This window comes from Myiozetetes cayanensis, unplaced genomic scaffold, assembly GCF_022539395.1.
Source record: "Myiozetetes cayanensis isolate MyiCay16 unplaced genomic scaffold, myiCay2020 scf3, whole genome shotgun sequence".
Taxonomy (NCBI): Eukaryota; Metazoa; Chordata; class Aves; order Passeriformes; family Tyrannidae; genus Myiozetetes; species Myiozetetes cayanensis.
This window is the reverse complement of record NW_026087521.1, coordinates 60,602,364-60,617,694: the sequence shown is the minus strand read 5'-3', so window position 1 is coordinate 60,617,694 and position 15,331 is coordinate 60,602,364. Positions and strand designations below refer to the sequence as shown.

General features: G+C 48.7%; 1 protein-coding gene across 5 annotated transcripts in view; it reads right to left on the bottom strand.

The window, feature by feature from the left end:
• Positions 1-770: 770 nt before the first annotated feature.
• The window catches only part of IQSEC3 (IQ motif and Sec7 domain ArfGEF 3), a 102,109-nt gene continuing 87,548 nt past the window's right edge, over positions 771-15,331 (bottom strand). For 2 of the 5 annotated variants that reach the window (XM_050323402.1, XM_050323406.1), the window contains 6 exons: positions 14,403-14,528; positions 13,175-13,274; positions 10,941-11,102; positions 10,081-10,173; positions 9,392-9,435; positions 771-7,163 (listed from right to left, as the gene is read on the bottom strand). In XM_050323402.1, the coding sequence (XP_050179359.1) occupies positions 6,726-7,163; positions 9,392-9,435; positions 10,081-10,173; positions 10,941-11,102; positions 13,175-13,274; positions 14,403-14,528 (963 nt within the window). In that variant the 3' untranslated portion in view covers positions 771-6,725. Of the gene's footprint in view, positions 7,164-9,228; positions 9,309-9,391; positions 9,436-10,080; positions 10,174-10,940; positions 11,103-13,174; positions 13,275-14,402; positions 14,529-15,331 lie in introns of all 5 variants that reach the window. The other 3 variants (XM_050323404.1, XM_050323403.1, XM_050323405.1) reach the window with 3 other exon arrangements.

Genomic DNA, 15,331 nt, shown 5'->3' with positions numbered 1-15,331 from the left:
CACCTTTCCTTGGTCAGGCAGATGTATTTCATGGCTCTAGGTTATTGGATTTAGGATCTGGGCAGTGACTTTACAGAGGGGCACCTCTTCCACAGCAGCAGTGATGACAGGAAACCTGAATCCGTGGGGAGTGGTGGAGCCTGACTCTGTGATCAGCTGTGCCAAGGCACCCAGGAGGCACCAGCACAATCTTTCCAGAGTACCCCAGATGAGGTGGGAGAGGACCCATTGCAACCTGCACACAACAGTGACTCTGCAGGCACATGGCAGGTTTGGGTTTGGGTTTGGGGTGACCTTCCACTGCTCTGGGAGGGCTCCACTCTTTGCATTGGCTTTGGGATGGGTATCTGACCCAAGGGGCAGCACCTTCAAAGCAGGAGGCAGCAGGCTATGAAGTGCTGAGTTCAGTGGCAAGTCTGCATTTTTTGCTTGATGGGAGGTGGGTAGAAACCACTTACAGCAAAACATTTGAGGGATGTGCTTAACTTAAAGTCCATCTGAAAAGCTCCAGAGAAAAACTGCATCGCAAAGTTCTCTGTGGAAAAGAGCGATGTATTTTGATCAACTCCGACCACACTATGAATAAGTTATTGCCCATAAAGGATGCTGTATAGATATAACAGGTTACAGATGCAACGTGACAGTGGTGGTGTATGCTTTTTGGGTTGTAATCCTTTGTGCCAGCGCTACCTGTATGTGTCTACAAAGAATCCATCCCAAAGAGACTTGCCATCTTCCGATTAATAATAGTATCTGCACATTGGAGCAAGTTAGGAGTATTTCACATATAGACAATCTGTTTTTATTGCTTTCATCTTTACAGCCGGGTGTGTGATCTAAACATCAGGCAGAAACTTCAATAATCTCCTGTTCCAAAACATCTTAGAAAATGACCGTTTGGGGTGGGCTGATTTATAATATATCCGTGGCACACAAAAACATAAATGAAAGCCTCTGAATCCCTGGGAAATTCCCTGTCTGTGTCTGAGAGAGATTTCTGTCCTCCCAAGTGTTTCACGGTGGGCCTGGGGATCTAAGGGATTCTTTGAAGCCAGAAAAGAATTTGCAATCTATAGACAAGGAGGAGCAATTTAGCAGGAGCAATCTGAATCCCAGCATCTATTTGACTCAGCTGCAACGATGTATCTTGCCTTCCCCCACCCACTGCAGAGGAGAGCTTGCTTTGGGTGCACGTGTTTGATTCTCTCTCAAAGGTCAGTTTCATTAACCTTGGGGTTATGCTTTGTGTAAATATGCACGTCACTCTGATTTGCATGGGAAATGTCATTTTCCTTACGTGTCTCCCATCCAAATGTTAACCAAGCCTGAGCCTACATAGCCTGTGAGATGTGCTGCGATGGGGACTGCAGCCAGCACGGCTGTCCTGCTCAGGCAGTACGTGGCTGCACATGCCCAAAATTTTTGCACAGCACGCTCTGCTCCGTGGATAGCAGAGATGCCCACACGTTATCTGCCGTAGAGTCCTTCGTGTTGGCAGATGGTGTGTGCATCAGCACACAGTATGTGCTGCTGTCTCCGGGTGCATGGGTTTCTGCATGGCCAGCTGGCACGTGTGAAGCTGCTCTCCCGCCCAGCAGCGTGAGCCCTGCAAGGGTGTGCGGGCCTCCTTCCCCAGGGGTGCAGACCACACAGCCACGAGCATCCAGCACACATGATGGGAAGGAAGGAGCCGCAGCACAGAAGGGCTCTGCCTTCCCCCCCGCCCTCACTGATTTCCTCTCTGCCTCACTGCAGGGGTGAATTTTACATTAAGTTGCCGCCTCTTGAACAAGTTTATTTCTTCCTGGTTTCCTCTGGATCTGATCCTCAGAGAGTCGGAGCACTGAGCTTAGCTCCTGCTGCTTTCGATGAAAAACCAGCAGTAGCCGCAGCAGGCTGCCCCTGAGGCCAGCAGGAGGCCAGGATGCCCAGCACTCCATGGGAGCACACCCTTGGTGCGTGTGGCCGTGCGCCGGCACACGCCACTGGAGCCCAGGGACACCGGGAGGGGGGGGCTGAGGCAAAGAAGACATTAGCCCACAAATGACATATCTCAATATAATTTCTAAAACTCTATTAGTTGAACAGATAAAATACCTCTGATCTATATTTGTCGTTTTGTTACAAAATATTAGCCATTTGGACTCTTTGCTAGGTGTGACCACACCACTTTTCCCAAAGGAAGCTTTTCCTGGTGGTATTTACAGCAGGAGACAGGTACAGACAGACAGGTGCTTTCAAAAGCCTACGCACAGGTAACACTTCTGTTGTTAGATTTTAAAAAGACACATTCAGATGGGGTGGTGACTAGTGTTGAAGAGCTGGGTGACTTCAAAGCTGCTGTCCCAGGCATGGCTGCAAAAGAGAGGGCAGAACAAGGACAGCTCTAGCTCACAAAACACTGCCGGCAGTCCCTGGAGCCTACACTAGCACAGTGAGGCAGCTGGTGGAGTGGGAGATGGGGGAGCTTGCTCAGCAACTTGCATTTCAAAGCAGAGACTCCGCCAAGCAGCAGCATCTTTGATTTAGGGCTCAGATTTGTTTTGGAAACCTCACAAACACGTGCAGATAGTTGCAGGCTGAGCCTCCGGAAAAATATGTAACAAAACTCAAACCCTTACAGCTCAGAGGCCCTCAAATACCTCCAAATCTGGTGGTACCTTTTTGTGAGGAAGTATGAGTATTGATAAAATTCTGGTTGTGGACCATGCTCACACCTTTCATCTACAGGAAGGAGAGAAAATGTGAACAGTGGGATGCTTTGAAAGCCTCATGAAAGCACTGAGTGTTGCTACCCCAGTGGGCCAGACTATGGCATAAAGAAGTACCACAGCAGAGGACAAACACTACATTAAACCCAAATTGTTTGCAAAGCTTGATTCTCCTGTTGCGTTTTTCCATCCCTTTGCTACTGGTGCAAACAGATTAATTTCACTGGGCCTGTACCAGCGTGAGGAAGCATCAGGATGGAGCCTGACAGACTGTGTAACACAGCTCTGCAAACCTCAGTAACACCTTATTCTCTCCTACTGTCCAGCAAAGCCATCTTCTCATCTGGCCATTGACTATATGACACTCACTGCAGAGTACTTGTCACTGGGTTTCTCTTTTCTCTCTCCCCCCTCTCCTTTTTTAATATAAAAGGACATGAATTTGGCAGCAAAAAGACATTCATTTGGGTTGAGCTAATCTCTGCAGCAGCTTCCTGCCTGACCCCTCCACCTGAAAGATTGTGCTAAGTTCATGATCAGAATCACTGCTGTCAATAGCTGGTGATTTTCCTTTGGGCTGATCCCTCTGGGTGAGCTGTGTTACACATTTTTGTCCTTCATTAGGTTGTCACTGACACGCTCCTTCCAGCCTGCACCCCGTCTGTTTGCAAGGGTGTCTATTCACAGCAGTACAGCTACACTGAGTCTGTGTCTCGCTGGCGTGTGGGAGGGCTGTGGGAGCAGACAATACAATAGATCAGATGAGGTGCAGATATGTTTTAAAGTGCTTGTCATCCCTCGAGACCAACCTTCAAAGGAAAAAAAAAAAAAAATCTGTATTTTGAAGTGAAGTCCGAAGGGCTCAGCTACACAGTAAAATTTAGATCAACCTGTTCCATGACAACCTGGAATAGAGCAGTTTTGTGTCTCTCCAGCCAAGCCCAACAGAAGATGTGGTAGCCAGCAGGCTAGAAGACAGCAAGGGTTATCTACATTTGCTTCTCTATCCAAAGCTCAAGGCCAGCGATAGCCTTTGTAAGGTCAGGGAAACGGAGCCAACTTGCCCTGAGAGAATACTGTGCCTCAGGTACCTCGGCACTTCAGTTAACTTGCTCCCACCCTTCATCCAGCATGAAGAAGGGAGTCTCATGGAAGCTTCCTTATTTCTTCTTTAAATTCTTGTAGCTCTCCCAATCAATTATTAAAGCAGCAAACATCTCTTGTAGGAACTTCATAGACATTGTTATAAATATTTTATCTAAAAAAAATTATTTCCTCAAGTACCTTAAGGTTTTTTTGCTGTTGTCACTTTGTGTTAAATGTCAAGTAAAATCTAATTTATTTATTTTAACACACACAGAGCTTCGTTGGCTCACTGCACTCTGGGAAAAAAACTGAACAAGTACTGCCATTCCTCTCAGACAGCAAAGTAACTGCTAGGAAGGGAGGGCAGTGCCACCCTTTCCGTTGCAGCAGCGAGTAAAAATTAACCAGCAGTCACACACTGACTACACTGGCTGGACAATGGCAGAAGCCACACATCTTTCTCAGGAAGCTACGGGCAGCTCAGATGAGATCCTGGCTGCCGTGAGGTGCCAGGGTGTCACCCTGCAGGGAGTCAGCAGCAAATCAGGCCAGCTGTGCCTCTCAGCTGGCTGGAGGGTGAGGGTCTGAGCCCTGGCTGGGGGAGAGGACCTCTCCCTGTGTCCGGCTTTGCAATGTGGAGCATCCAAACTGCCCTGAGGGGCTGGCTAGAACAAACCTTCTCTGGTCTGGAAGGAGACTGGGCTTCTGTTCAGGGTTTTCTTACAATCTTCTCTGTCTACTGCTTCTGCAGCCCTCCCTGAGGTTTGCTTGTCAGCTCCTGGTCAGCACATTTGTTATTGGGTATAAAAGCAGCAGCCTGGTGCTCTGCACCAGACAGCCAAGCAAACAACCTATACCCCTTGGCACACCTGGGTCCTGGAGTCACCTCAGGCAAAAGGGGATCTGGAAGTGAGCAGGCTCCTGCCCTGGAGGGCTGGCCAAGCACAGGAGACCCTTCATTCCTGCCCCTGTCCACTTCCCTAACCCCAGCTGGGCTTAAGCCCAGGTCACACATGTGGACTCTCTCACCTGGACATTTCAGCACAGGCAGCACCACCATACAGGCATCCAGAGAGCACAGAGGGGAGCCAAACCAGCCCCTGATGCACTGTGGGTTTTGTCACTGGCAATAACCCCAGAGACGAGCATACTGGCACAATCCCTAAGGAAATTTCCATGTGGCTTTTACCCCACATGGCAAAAAAGAATTTCCTGGATCTGTCTTCACTGTCCCTCTTTCCCTGATATTTTGCACATCCCCACCACTGCTGCCAACTCCTGCTATTCCTCACTCAACTGTTGCATCAGCAGCAGCCAGTGCTCATGTCTCAGCCTTACATGGGAAGGAAGAGCATTTCTGTCTTTCCCTCATAAAATAAAATAAAAATAAAGGCCCTAAAAGGCATTCTGCCCTATTTTAAAATCCTAAAGTTGATCTTCTTAAGCCTTGAAGGGAGATAGAATGAGTGAGCGAGACCAAAGCCTTTAAGCTAATTAATACTTCCCCTCCCTACTGCTCAAAGAGATTTTTTTTTTTCTAAAAATACATCCATAGCCCATTTTTAATGCCGTCTTCCTTCACATCAATGTCCCCAATAAAGCAGAGGAGCTGAGCTGTCATCTCTATCTCGAGATCTGCCCCTCCCCTCACTTTGAAGCTGGGACAGAGAGGAAGAGAGGAGAAGAGGCCTTAGAGTCTGGGCAGCTTTCCTATAGGAAGGGCTGATGGATGCAAGAGTACAGCCAGGCAAGAGATACAGATGGGACCTCACATGAGTGGTCTGCCAAAAGCCCCTTCCCTCTAGCACAGGTGGAAGAGCCCAAGTGAAGGGAAGAACATCCACCCCTGAAGGCGAACGTAACACTTGGCTTTGCTTTCAGAATATAAAAATGCAGGTGGGCAGGAAACACAAAAACAGCTAGAAGGAGGAAAGCAGAGGTGGGTCTGTTTTAGAGAAGACAATCGTGTGTGTGTGTGTGTGTGTGTGTGTGTTGAGGTGGGAGGGCACCTCCCGGTGCCATCTCTTTGGAAAAGTACACATCCATTCCAGGAAGAACCCTGGACTGAATCCCTCCCTTCTGCTCCCTCAGAACTGCTCGGTGTTTCCTTTAGTAAGCATGCGCCATACATACGCTACCGTACAGGTGTATTTACATGTGGTGAGCTCTGCTAGGTCTCAGCAGAGGTCTCTGGTACAATGATCCAACATAACAACAGAAAGAGTTTTGGTGTTCAGTGAGGCCATCTTTGCGTTGTACTGCAACTCAGGACAGTCTCTCCTCCTCTCAAGCTCTCTTTCTCTTGTGCACTCCTTCGCTTGGAGCCGGCTACTGCAAGGAGATAATACTTGAAGAGTGATGAGGAGAAAGCGTGGCAAGTGGTACAAGTTCTCAGCTCCAGCTTAGCAGGCGGCAGCAGTGGTGGCAGGGAGAACTCCACCCCCGGGAGTGCCCCAAGGTTGGTCCTTGGCACGGGTGAGTCCATTTCTCTCCAAGGCTGGCAAAATTTTAGGATGGGTACAAACCTATGGCCAGGTAAATGCAAGGCAGGAAAGGAAGTCGAGGAGTAGGAAACGGAAGACACAGTGCCTAGAAAAAGCAGCAGGTCATCAAGCCTCTCAGGAACAGGGCAGCAAAGTGCTACATGGGGACGGCACGAGCACAGAGGCCAGCCAGGCTGGCAGGGTGGTGAGGATGTGTGAGCATGTAGGTTGGCAGGTTCTACAGATGGCTCCTCACAATTAGCATCATCTTGAGGGGAGACGGGGTAAGAGTTAGGTCAGTTGGCTCTTTTTTTTTTTTTTCTTTTCTTCTTCTTTTACTAAAAAATAAATCACAAACTAGATCTCTGTAGGCAGAAAGGGTCCCTGGGAGGCGGTGGGGAAGGGAAGCGGGGAAGTCTGTGCTGTTTTGGTGCTGGTGGTGTGGCTACACGAGGCTGCGTGAGCCACTGGAGTACCTGCGCCTCTGAAGCAGGGAGCTGGGGGGGCAATACTGGTGGGGGTGGTTGTAGGGAGGTGGTGGAGGGGGCAGGGGAGGCTGATGGACCAGCTTCATGGGGGTCCCAGGGAGCCCACTGCCCATACCGCGCCAGGGGGTGGAGGTGCAGGAGTCGGAGGTGACATAGCGTGTCAGAGTCTGGTTGAGGGCCGGCTCCATCCGAGCGAGGCACGGCTTGTCCAAGACAATGACTTTGACAATCTGCTGGCACTGTACAAGTGTCCCCGCCGAGGCGGGGTGCGCGGGCACCAGTGCTGTCTCCAGCCGCTCCCGTGGCATGTTAAGACGCATGCTGGGCTGCATTCCACTCTCGGGCCCCAGGGCGGAGTTGTGCTGGTACGTTTGAAGCCTGTTGTGAATTGACACCTAGTTTAGAAACAGCCAAAGAAGCATTAAATGTTACAAGACTTTTCCCATCTGCTGCTACTGGCTGCCCTGAATCCCCACCGCCGGCCGGCCTCACATGCGTTCAGCCCTCCCCCCCCGCCTCAAAAAACCAGAATAGGTACAACCCCCGGCTGCAGAGCCCCCCTCAATAGCCCCATCGCCCCCATCTAGGCCTAAGTGCCCCTGTCCTTTCCATCACATCAAAGGCAGCAGAGCCGGCGTTCCCAAATGCCGTGCAACTTTGATTAATCCAAACGGCATAGGGAACGCAAATCGACTCTAGGAGTGGAGGCGTCCGTGAATTCTCATGGTAATGAACAGACCTCGGAGGTCATGCCTTTGTCCCCACCCACAAAAAGGAGAGGGGAACCAGACCACGAGGTTTTCTGATAATCGAGGTTGCACGCTTCAGCAAAATGACAGCAGCTGAATCTGAGATAGAGAGTCACAGAGAAACTCAAGCCTTTCCCAGCTCCCTGCCTTTCTGAGTAGGAAGGTACACCACATGACTGGCTAATCTGTTTACAAAGGAAAAAGCAGAAATCTGACATAGTCTAGCAAAAGGCAGCTCCCTCTGATCCATTTGATGGTTCGTCAGTGAAAGGAAATGATTTAAAATTTAAAAAAAAAAAAGAAAGAAAGAAAAATGCCCATCTAGCTCATACAATGACAAAAAGAAATTCATGATGAAATGGCAGCAGATTAGATAATCTCAGAGAAATGGAAATGCTCCTCTGCTGGCAGAGTATTACTTGGTCAGCTGAAAGGCAGTAGGGAAGCAGGAGGTCATCAGGGTCTCCACAGCGAGATGCTGATAATAGAGTCAAATAAGGGAGCTCATTGAGACCAGTTTAAAAAGGAGGAGCTGGTCTGGACTGGAGGTCCCTAGCAGGGAAAGCGCAGCGGGAAAATGATGCTTCCTACAGGGTGGATGAAGTTATAGTTCCTGACAAGGACATGGGCTGATGGAGACCCCAAACCAGAGCAAAGTTGCTGGTTCAAAACAGAATACCAGTCAAGTGACAGACTCTGGGTAGGAAACAAGTGCTTGCAGGTTGTCATGGCACTTCCAGCTAGGCAGGGGTACAGATGGGCAGATGGGACAGTGGGGGTGCCCTGATGTCTGGCATGGTGGGCAGCAGCGCCAGCAACTGGGACAGAGAGGCTGTGGAGTGACCAAGCTTCCCACCATGCTGGAACAAGGATGAGCTGCCTGTCCCTAGCCAAGCACGGAGGTTTCTCCGACCCACTGCACAGCAGGACTTAATATTGTGTCGATATTTATTCAGGTGGAACATCCCATAGGAAAAACTGATTGCTGGGCCATGAAGTGCCAGTGACATTAGCACATTCTCTACAAGGAAACAGTTGTCCCAGCAGAAATAGGAAACTGGCTGGCAGAGGCACCTTCCCCAAGAAGGGGGTATCTGCAGGGAAATACGGTGTTCTTCAGGAAAAAGAAGCAGCACCCACTCCCCACTGAGATGCTGAATTCTTCAATTAAATATACTTTGACAAGAAAGGAAAGAACTACCCTGGAAAAGGGCAAGTTCAGGATAATGGAGATATTCCAGACAGGGAGAAAGTAGGAAGTAGTAGATAAGATTTTCAGTGTGAAGATTGCATTTTCCTGTTTCCTCACAGGCAGTGGGAGTATGGGTGTCTGTGAAGAAACAGGCAACCCACTGGATGTTACATCCCTGCAAAGACAGATGTACACAGGACAGCCAAGCTCCCTGCCTACGCAGGTGAAGCTCTAGGGAAAGTCTGATATACAAAGGCCATGCTTAATCCCCTCCAAGGGGGGATGGAGAGACAGAGCTGCAGAGATTGTGCAGGAAAGCTGGGCTGCGGGGAATTTGCATGTGATGCTGCATGGAGTTAGCATGTCAGGGAAGTCTATAGTGGGGTTCTCAGTCTCCCCATAAGCAGTGGGGTGGGTTAGTCTACAGCGTTTGGGAGTTTGGTCCATGAAGGATGTTACAGTTATAAAAACGGATTGAAAATGCTTTGAAGTTTAGTTTGGATTTGAAAGTTGTATTACCCGTCCTAGCAGTAACTTTTAATTGTATCTCTGGAAATTGGTAAAATTGTCAGTCTGGCTGGGGAGGCATTGATTAAAACCTGAGAAAAGAAACAACAGAGAATGTGAGAAGAGCTGAAGTGAGAGGGAATTACTTACCTCAGCTACTCTGCACTCTACTTACCTCCACTGTGCTGTCCGAGACCTTCTCCCCCAAATCCTTCTTGCCTTTGAAATAAAACAAAATATCTCACTCATGAGGTCTGTGCCTCTAGTCAAGAGCTGGCCCTCATACTGTGGACTGGAAAGTTAAAGGGAGAGGTGCAGGGCCAAACAAGAACAAATCCAGACCCTCTCACAACCTGATAGCTGCTTAGTGGGATAAGAGGAGACCTCTTTGGGGTCCTGTCCTTAGGTCCTGATCTCAGTGCCATTCCAGTGAGTTGGTAGCAACTCACCTCTGCACTTGATGTTTGCTGGTGTACAAGCCTAGGCATGGACAGACACGAAGCCTTTGGTACAAAGAGCCTTGTCCAAAGTGTTAGTGAAGATGCTGGAGGAAGCTAATTGTACTGAGACTGTGTTTCACCAGTTCAGGGAAGAAAAAGTGGGCCAGGTTCTTCAGAAGTCACCCATGCTCCATCAGTAACACCTCTTTACTTAGATGTTACAGCTACAGACTGGGTACTGAGACTTCAGTGGTTTTCCTAGGATATCTGAAGAATCCATATGCTCTCATATTTCCACTATTTGCCCAAGGCTAAAGGATACAAAACTGAATGCTTCTTTTTGCAGTTATGGTCACAGGAACCAACAATAACATACTTGCAAAGGCAGCACTGCTTGACCAAGAAAAGTTGGGTGTCCTCTTACCTGTTGGAGAGCCCTGCTTAGACTGCAATTCCATCTGGGCTCCGTTGGTCCTTAATGAGAGAGTCTTTGCCCCTTGCTGTTTCTCCAGTTCCCCTGAAAGACAATCATTTGGAAATCAGTGAGGAGAGGGATGGAGGGAAGGACACCAGCACACTGAAGGAGCAAAATGGGAAGTCAACAAGGAGAAGTAATGCAAGAAAATCACAAGGGAGTGTCAAGAAGGGAGAGAGGAACAGCCAAGAAAAAAAACCAGAAACTGGAGAGGACTTGACATGGGGAGGAACTATGTATGTCCACACGACCCTCTATGTATGATCTGCATTTATACAGAATAAGTTAGTGCTGCACGTGAGGGGACCACTGATGCTGAGCTGCTTTGGCTCATCAGTTTATACATGGAAGAGACTTTAAAGGTTACATGGACATCTCATCTGTATAAGACAGGCCATGGAATGGCACAGACTGCTTGCCCTCTAGACATTCCTGAAGTGAAGGACAACTCTGCAGGGTACCAGACCTGTCCCAGCTATCTACAAATTATATTTGCACAGTCAAAGGAGTATGAGACAGAGGAGAGTGTTCTGAGCCTGACAGTCTAAGTTGCACTATTCCAGGCCACTGTATCATACACCCTGTTCCATAAGCATCATAAGTAGTTAAGTTCTTCCATTCCTCCTGCTGGCCAGGAGTCTGACTGCTTTTTCATCCTTTCAGTGAACCCAAGAACAGTCCTGTTAAGACTTGTGCTACTCATCCTCTTTCCTGCTGTTCCTGAAGAACTCATTTCCTTTACCCTTTCTCCCCTGTAGTCACATGCAGTGTGATGGCATTGGATTGTGAATTGTATTAGAGACCCTTACACTCAATTCGTATCTGTTCCAGTTCTGTCACTTCTGCTATTGACTCTTTCAGATCTTCTACAAACTTCTGCATTTCCTCAGCACCCAGAGCACAGAAGTGTAGTACCTGTTTCTTCTCTGAGCCTGAAACTGGAGTCACCAGTGTAATGCCATGGGGGTAATCTGTAAAGGAGATATAAATAAAGAGACATTGGGCATTCTTGCTGGAGTAGTTGGCTGCTTTGGTATCTCTGAAGAACAGAGAATCTTCAGCATGAGTCCAATGGAATGGTACACCCAGAGTTTGTCACACTGCAAACTCTGGGAATCTGCAGCATTCCAGCCCTATAAGAGAACAGAATGGCCAAGCTGCAGCAGCAAAGCAAGTGCCACCAGCACCACAGTGCTACCAAACCCAGAAAAATCTAGCTCTTTGTTACACTTAGTGCGATGCTGGCCCTGGGAACCTGAGCACAGAGACTGTAAAGCCCTTCTGAATCCATGGAAGAGTAAATGGTGTTTGTGAGGCCAACAACCCTTTATCCTGTGGGAGATGCATCAGGAGAGGCTATCTGCTGGAGTCAAAGCCAGAACAGCCACTAACATCCACAGTGGCAGGACTTCTTCCCAGTCTACTTTGATCTTCAGAGAACATGGCAGGGGTGTTGGCACAGCTTTGGTGGGGGTGCTCATTGTGCTGTGCAGGGAGAATGGCTAAGAGAAAGATGTGGGCTTTTAGGTCTCCACTTAGTACTCCCCACAGGCAAAATACACAGGAACGTAAATGAAAGGACATGCACAGAGAGTGAAAATATCACTGCAAAATTCATTGTTTCAAAGATCAGGTTGGGTGCAAGTGGTGACTGGAAATTCAGCCAACACAAGCAGAAGAGCAAGAGTGTACAGAGAACTTGACATACTTTTGACTAGACTTCCTCTACTTTTTGCTCAATGGCCAGTGGTTTCATTCTCTTTTCTCCTTCCTTTCACATTTCTCTAAATTTAATTTGTCTTTTCCCTTGTCCTGCTTTCACTTCTCCTCCACTGCTCCTATATCTGCCTGCCTTCCACTGGCAGTCCTGTATATGAGCCTTCCCATATCAGTCTTTACCAAACATGCCAAAGGACTAACCTTTTATTTGCTGCCAGCCCTCAGCTCCCCCTGTTTGTGTGCCAGGCCCCCTTTCCCCACCTTGTGTCCCTCTCATCTTGTTCAGATCACAAGCTCTTTAGGACATCTGCTTTTCTGTCTCTGCAGGGAATACACAATAGGATGCCTTTGCCAGAAGATCTCTGGGCACTACCAGGATAGTCACGCCAACCCTGAAAGCTGATTCCAGCTCTGATGATGCCTCCTGGGGATGCTCACTTATGAATGACCCTTTTGTTCATACAGGCATGTGAGAGCTTCTGCGTGTTGCAGAGGGTAGGGTGTTGAGGGAGTGACTCACGCTGCCAGCAGAGTAGAGGAGGGATGTAAAAAACTTAGTATAGCCACAGTGTGCCTTTCTTGTGGCGTGTTCTGCATGTGCTCATGAAACCCCGGTGGGCATCAGCCATGCCTGCCTGGGACTGCGGTGCTGCCCCTCTGCCTGTGCCAGCAGGAAGCCTGCCTGTGTCTGGAACTCCTCCACTGCACAACCAGCCTCAATCATGACACATCATGGCTCTATTCCCAGACCATCAAGGTCAGGCTGACTAGGGCTGGCCCCTCGCCATGCTTTGGTGGGTGCTGTTCCAAGGGCTCTGCTTCTGTCTTGGGAAGCTTTCAGCACAGCACAGCGTGGCACTGCGCAGGGAGGCGGCGGCAGCACCTGAGCCTATACCAATGTCAGAGGCAGTGGTGGGAGTTGTGACTTCGGGTTTGAGGGGACAGGGGCTAAAGCTGGCAGCAGCAGTTTTGTCAACAGGATTCTCCACCTACAGTTGGCTCCTGAGAGCTCAGTAGGATGTATATGGGGACTGATTCCCTTACTCCTCACCACTAGTGTTCTCCCTGACACCATGACAAGCCAGAGCCCTCAATGAGTCCCCTCTGCAGGTGCTCAGACCTAGGAGAGGTACCAGGAGTTTCTCATCACGCTGTCCCTAAACAGTGATCTCCTCAGCACCAAGCCTCGATTTTCTCCCCTCCACTTTTAACTCTGATAGAATCTCTCTCCTGATGCCAACTCACCCTGGGTGACACAGCCCCCTCCCTCCTCCTCCCTTTCCCTGGCAAACCCCTCCAAGCAACCAAGGAGCAATGGACTTACATTCATTCTCAAAGAGATGGAACTGCATCCCTAGCAGGCCGACTGACTTGCAAAATGTGTACGTTGAGGAGCTTTTCTTCTTCGGGCAAAGCTTGAGGATCTGTTGGAGGGAGAGATGCATCACTGGGCAGGGTCCTGGGGAACAGTGAGGCAAGAACAATGCAAACTGCTCAAAGCAAAAAAGCTTTTAGCAAGCCCTGTTAAGTGTAGATGGGAGCTTGGTGACTGACAGGCTCTTTGCCCAGAAAGCTGCCTGGCATGCTGCACTTGTAAGAACACTTCTGAAATTCTGTAGGCATCATCCTGGGGCCCACTCAGCTCTCTGTCTCCCAGGGGTCCTGGCTTTTTGATTACCACATTTCTGACTTTGCAAGGGTAATTCTCTACACCAAGGGTCAGATAAAAAGGCAAAGAGAAGCCTGTCATAAATATCTTAGAGCTGGGAAAAAGAGCATAACTGAATGCTGTGCTGCCTTCGTTCCTCAGCAGTAGTTCTTATGGATCCTTGGAGTAGAGGGATAGCAAGGAGCAGACCCTCTCCCCAGATTCACAACTGTACAAATGGATGCAGAGGAATAGTGGTAAAGATCTCTTGTCCTCTGCTTCTACGAAAGGGTTTGGTTTGAGCCTTACATTTGCAAAAAACACAGTTTCACTTTGCCATTAAATTCAGCAGGATTTTGTTCATCCTCCTCCCAGTCTCAGTGTACCTGTGCTCTCCTGTACCTGCCTGAATTCATTTCAAGGTTGCTAGGGCAGGACACTTTCAAAAGTACTATACACATTTGGGGGTCTGGTAAGTACTATATAGTCTGCTACAACCTTTTCCATGTTAGAAGGCAGTGGTTTTAAAGTGTCTGGCAGGAAAGATTTGAAGTGCATGAGAGGGCTCTGCCTACTGTAGTACAAACAGACAAAGAAATGAACCTCGCTTTCATGAAATGAACCTACCTCCCTGCTGGCAAAGGCATGAGAGAGAGCAATGACATTGCTTGGATGGCTCTGGGATGTGACAGTTTGTTTTTTCAAGGGTTGGTGGAGTTTTAGATTTAATAGGTTTTTAACAGTGAAGGATCCAGAGCTCTGTCTTACAATGCTGATGAACCAGGAGATGGTCTGTCCTTAGGAGACAGGGGGGAAATGCATGTTGTGGATTGGTTTTAGATTTCTGTACAGATATCAGGGTGAGTTTTATTACTGCAGTGCCTAATTGTCAGAGCACACTCACCACCAGCAGGTCATTGAAGAGGAAAACTTCCCTTTGGTGAGCTGCCTGCTTCTGCACTTTGTTCACGTCGGTCACTTCGTACAAGCGGCTGCAGCAAACCAGCCGGCGATGGGGCACGGACAGAACCTGCAGGGAACCCACAAGGGACGCAGAGGCTGAGGGAGGTGCCACTGGTGTCTCTCCCACCCTCAGCCTGTACAACCCTGCCCAGCGACAATAGCTCAAGCCAATTCTGCCTGCTTTGCCCACTCAAATCGTCTCCTCACCACCACTCCTCGCCGTCACTTTTCCTGCTGGTGCAGTAGCAGAGAGAGCCGTGCCTTTGTGACCCAGATAAATCAGGGGGCAGGCTACAGGCAACCCTCTTGATCACAACCCCTGCCTTTATATACCTCTGCCTTCCAATCCCTGGGTAACTGCTTATCCTCTCTCACCCTGCTGGACATCTGCAGGTTTCCTGGGCTTTGAGAAATTATTCTGCTCCTTTGGGGTAAACAGTATGTGTGTTTTTGCATTACAGATTGGTTACTGCTAAAGAAGCTGTCTGTGCATTTGGGGATCTCTTAACCCCAGCAATCTTTAGGGAACTCATTAGAGACAGATGGCTAAAATTGTTTTTTATCACTTTGCCTTCCAATTCCTACACCCTTAGGAGGCCTGAAAGTTTGAAACACTGCAGAGCTATCAGTGGAGCACTGGTAGGCAGGACCTGCAGTAAAATTCTTAGGCAAACAATTACTGCCCTAGATACTGTAAATTCTGGCTGAGATCCCCCAAAATTAGGAGAGAATGAGATAGCAGGGAGAAAAGTGTTTGGAGAAAAAGGAGTAAATTCAACAAGGAAAGTATTACATAGGAGGAGGAAGGGCCTAGAGGATAAACACAGAAAAGAGGGCACTGAGGGAGGTAGGGGACAGGGTTTTGTGCCA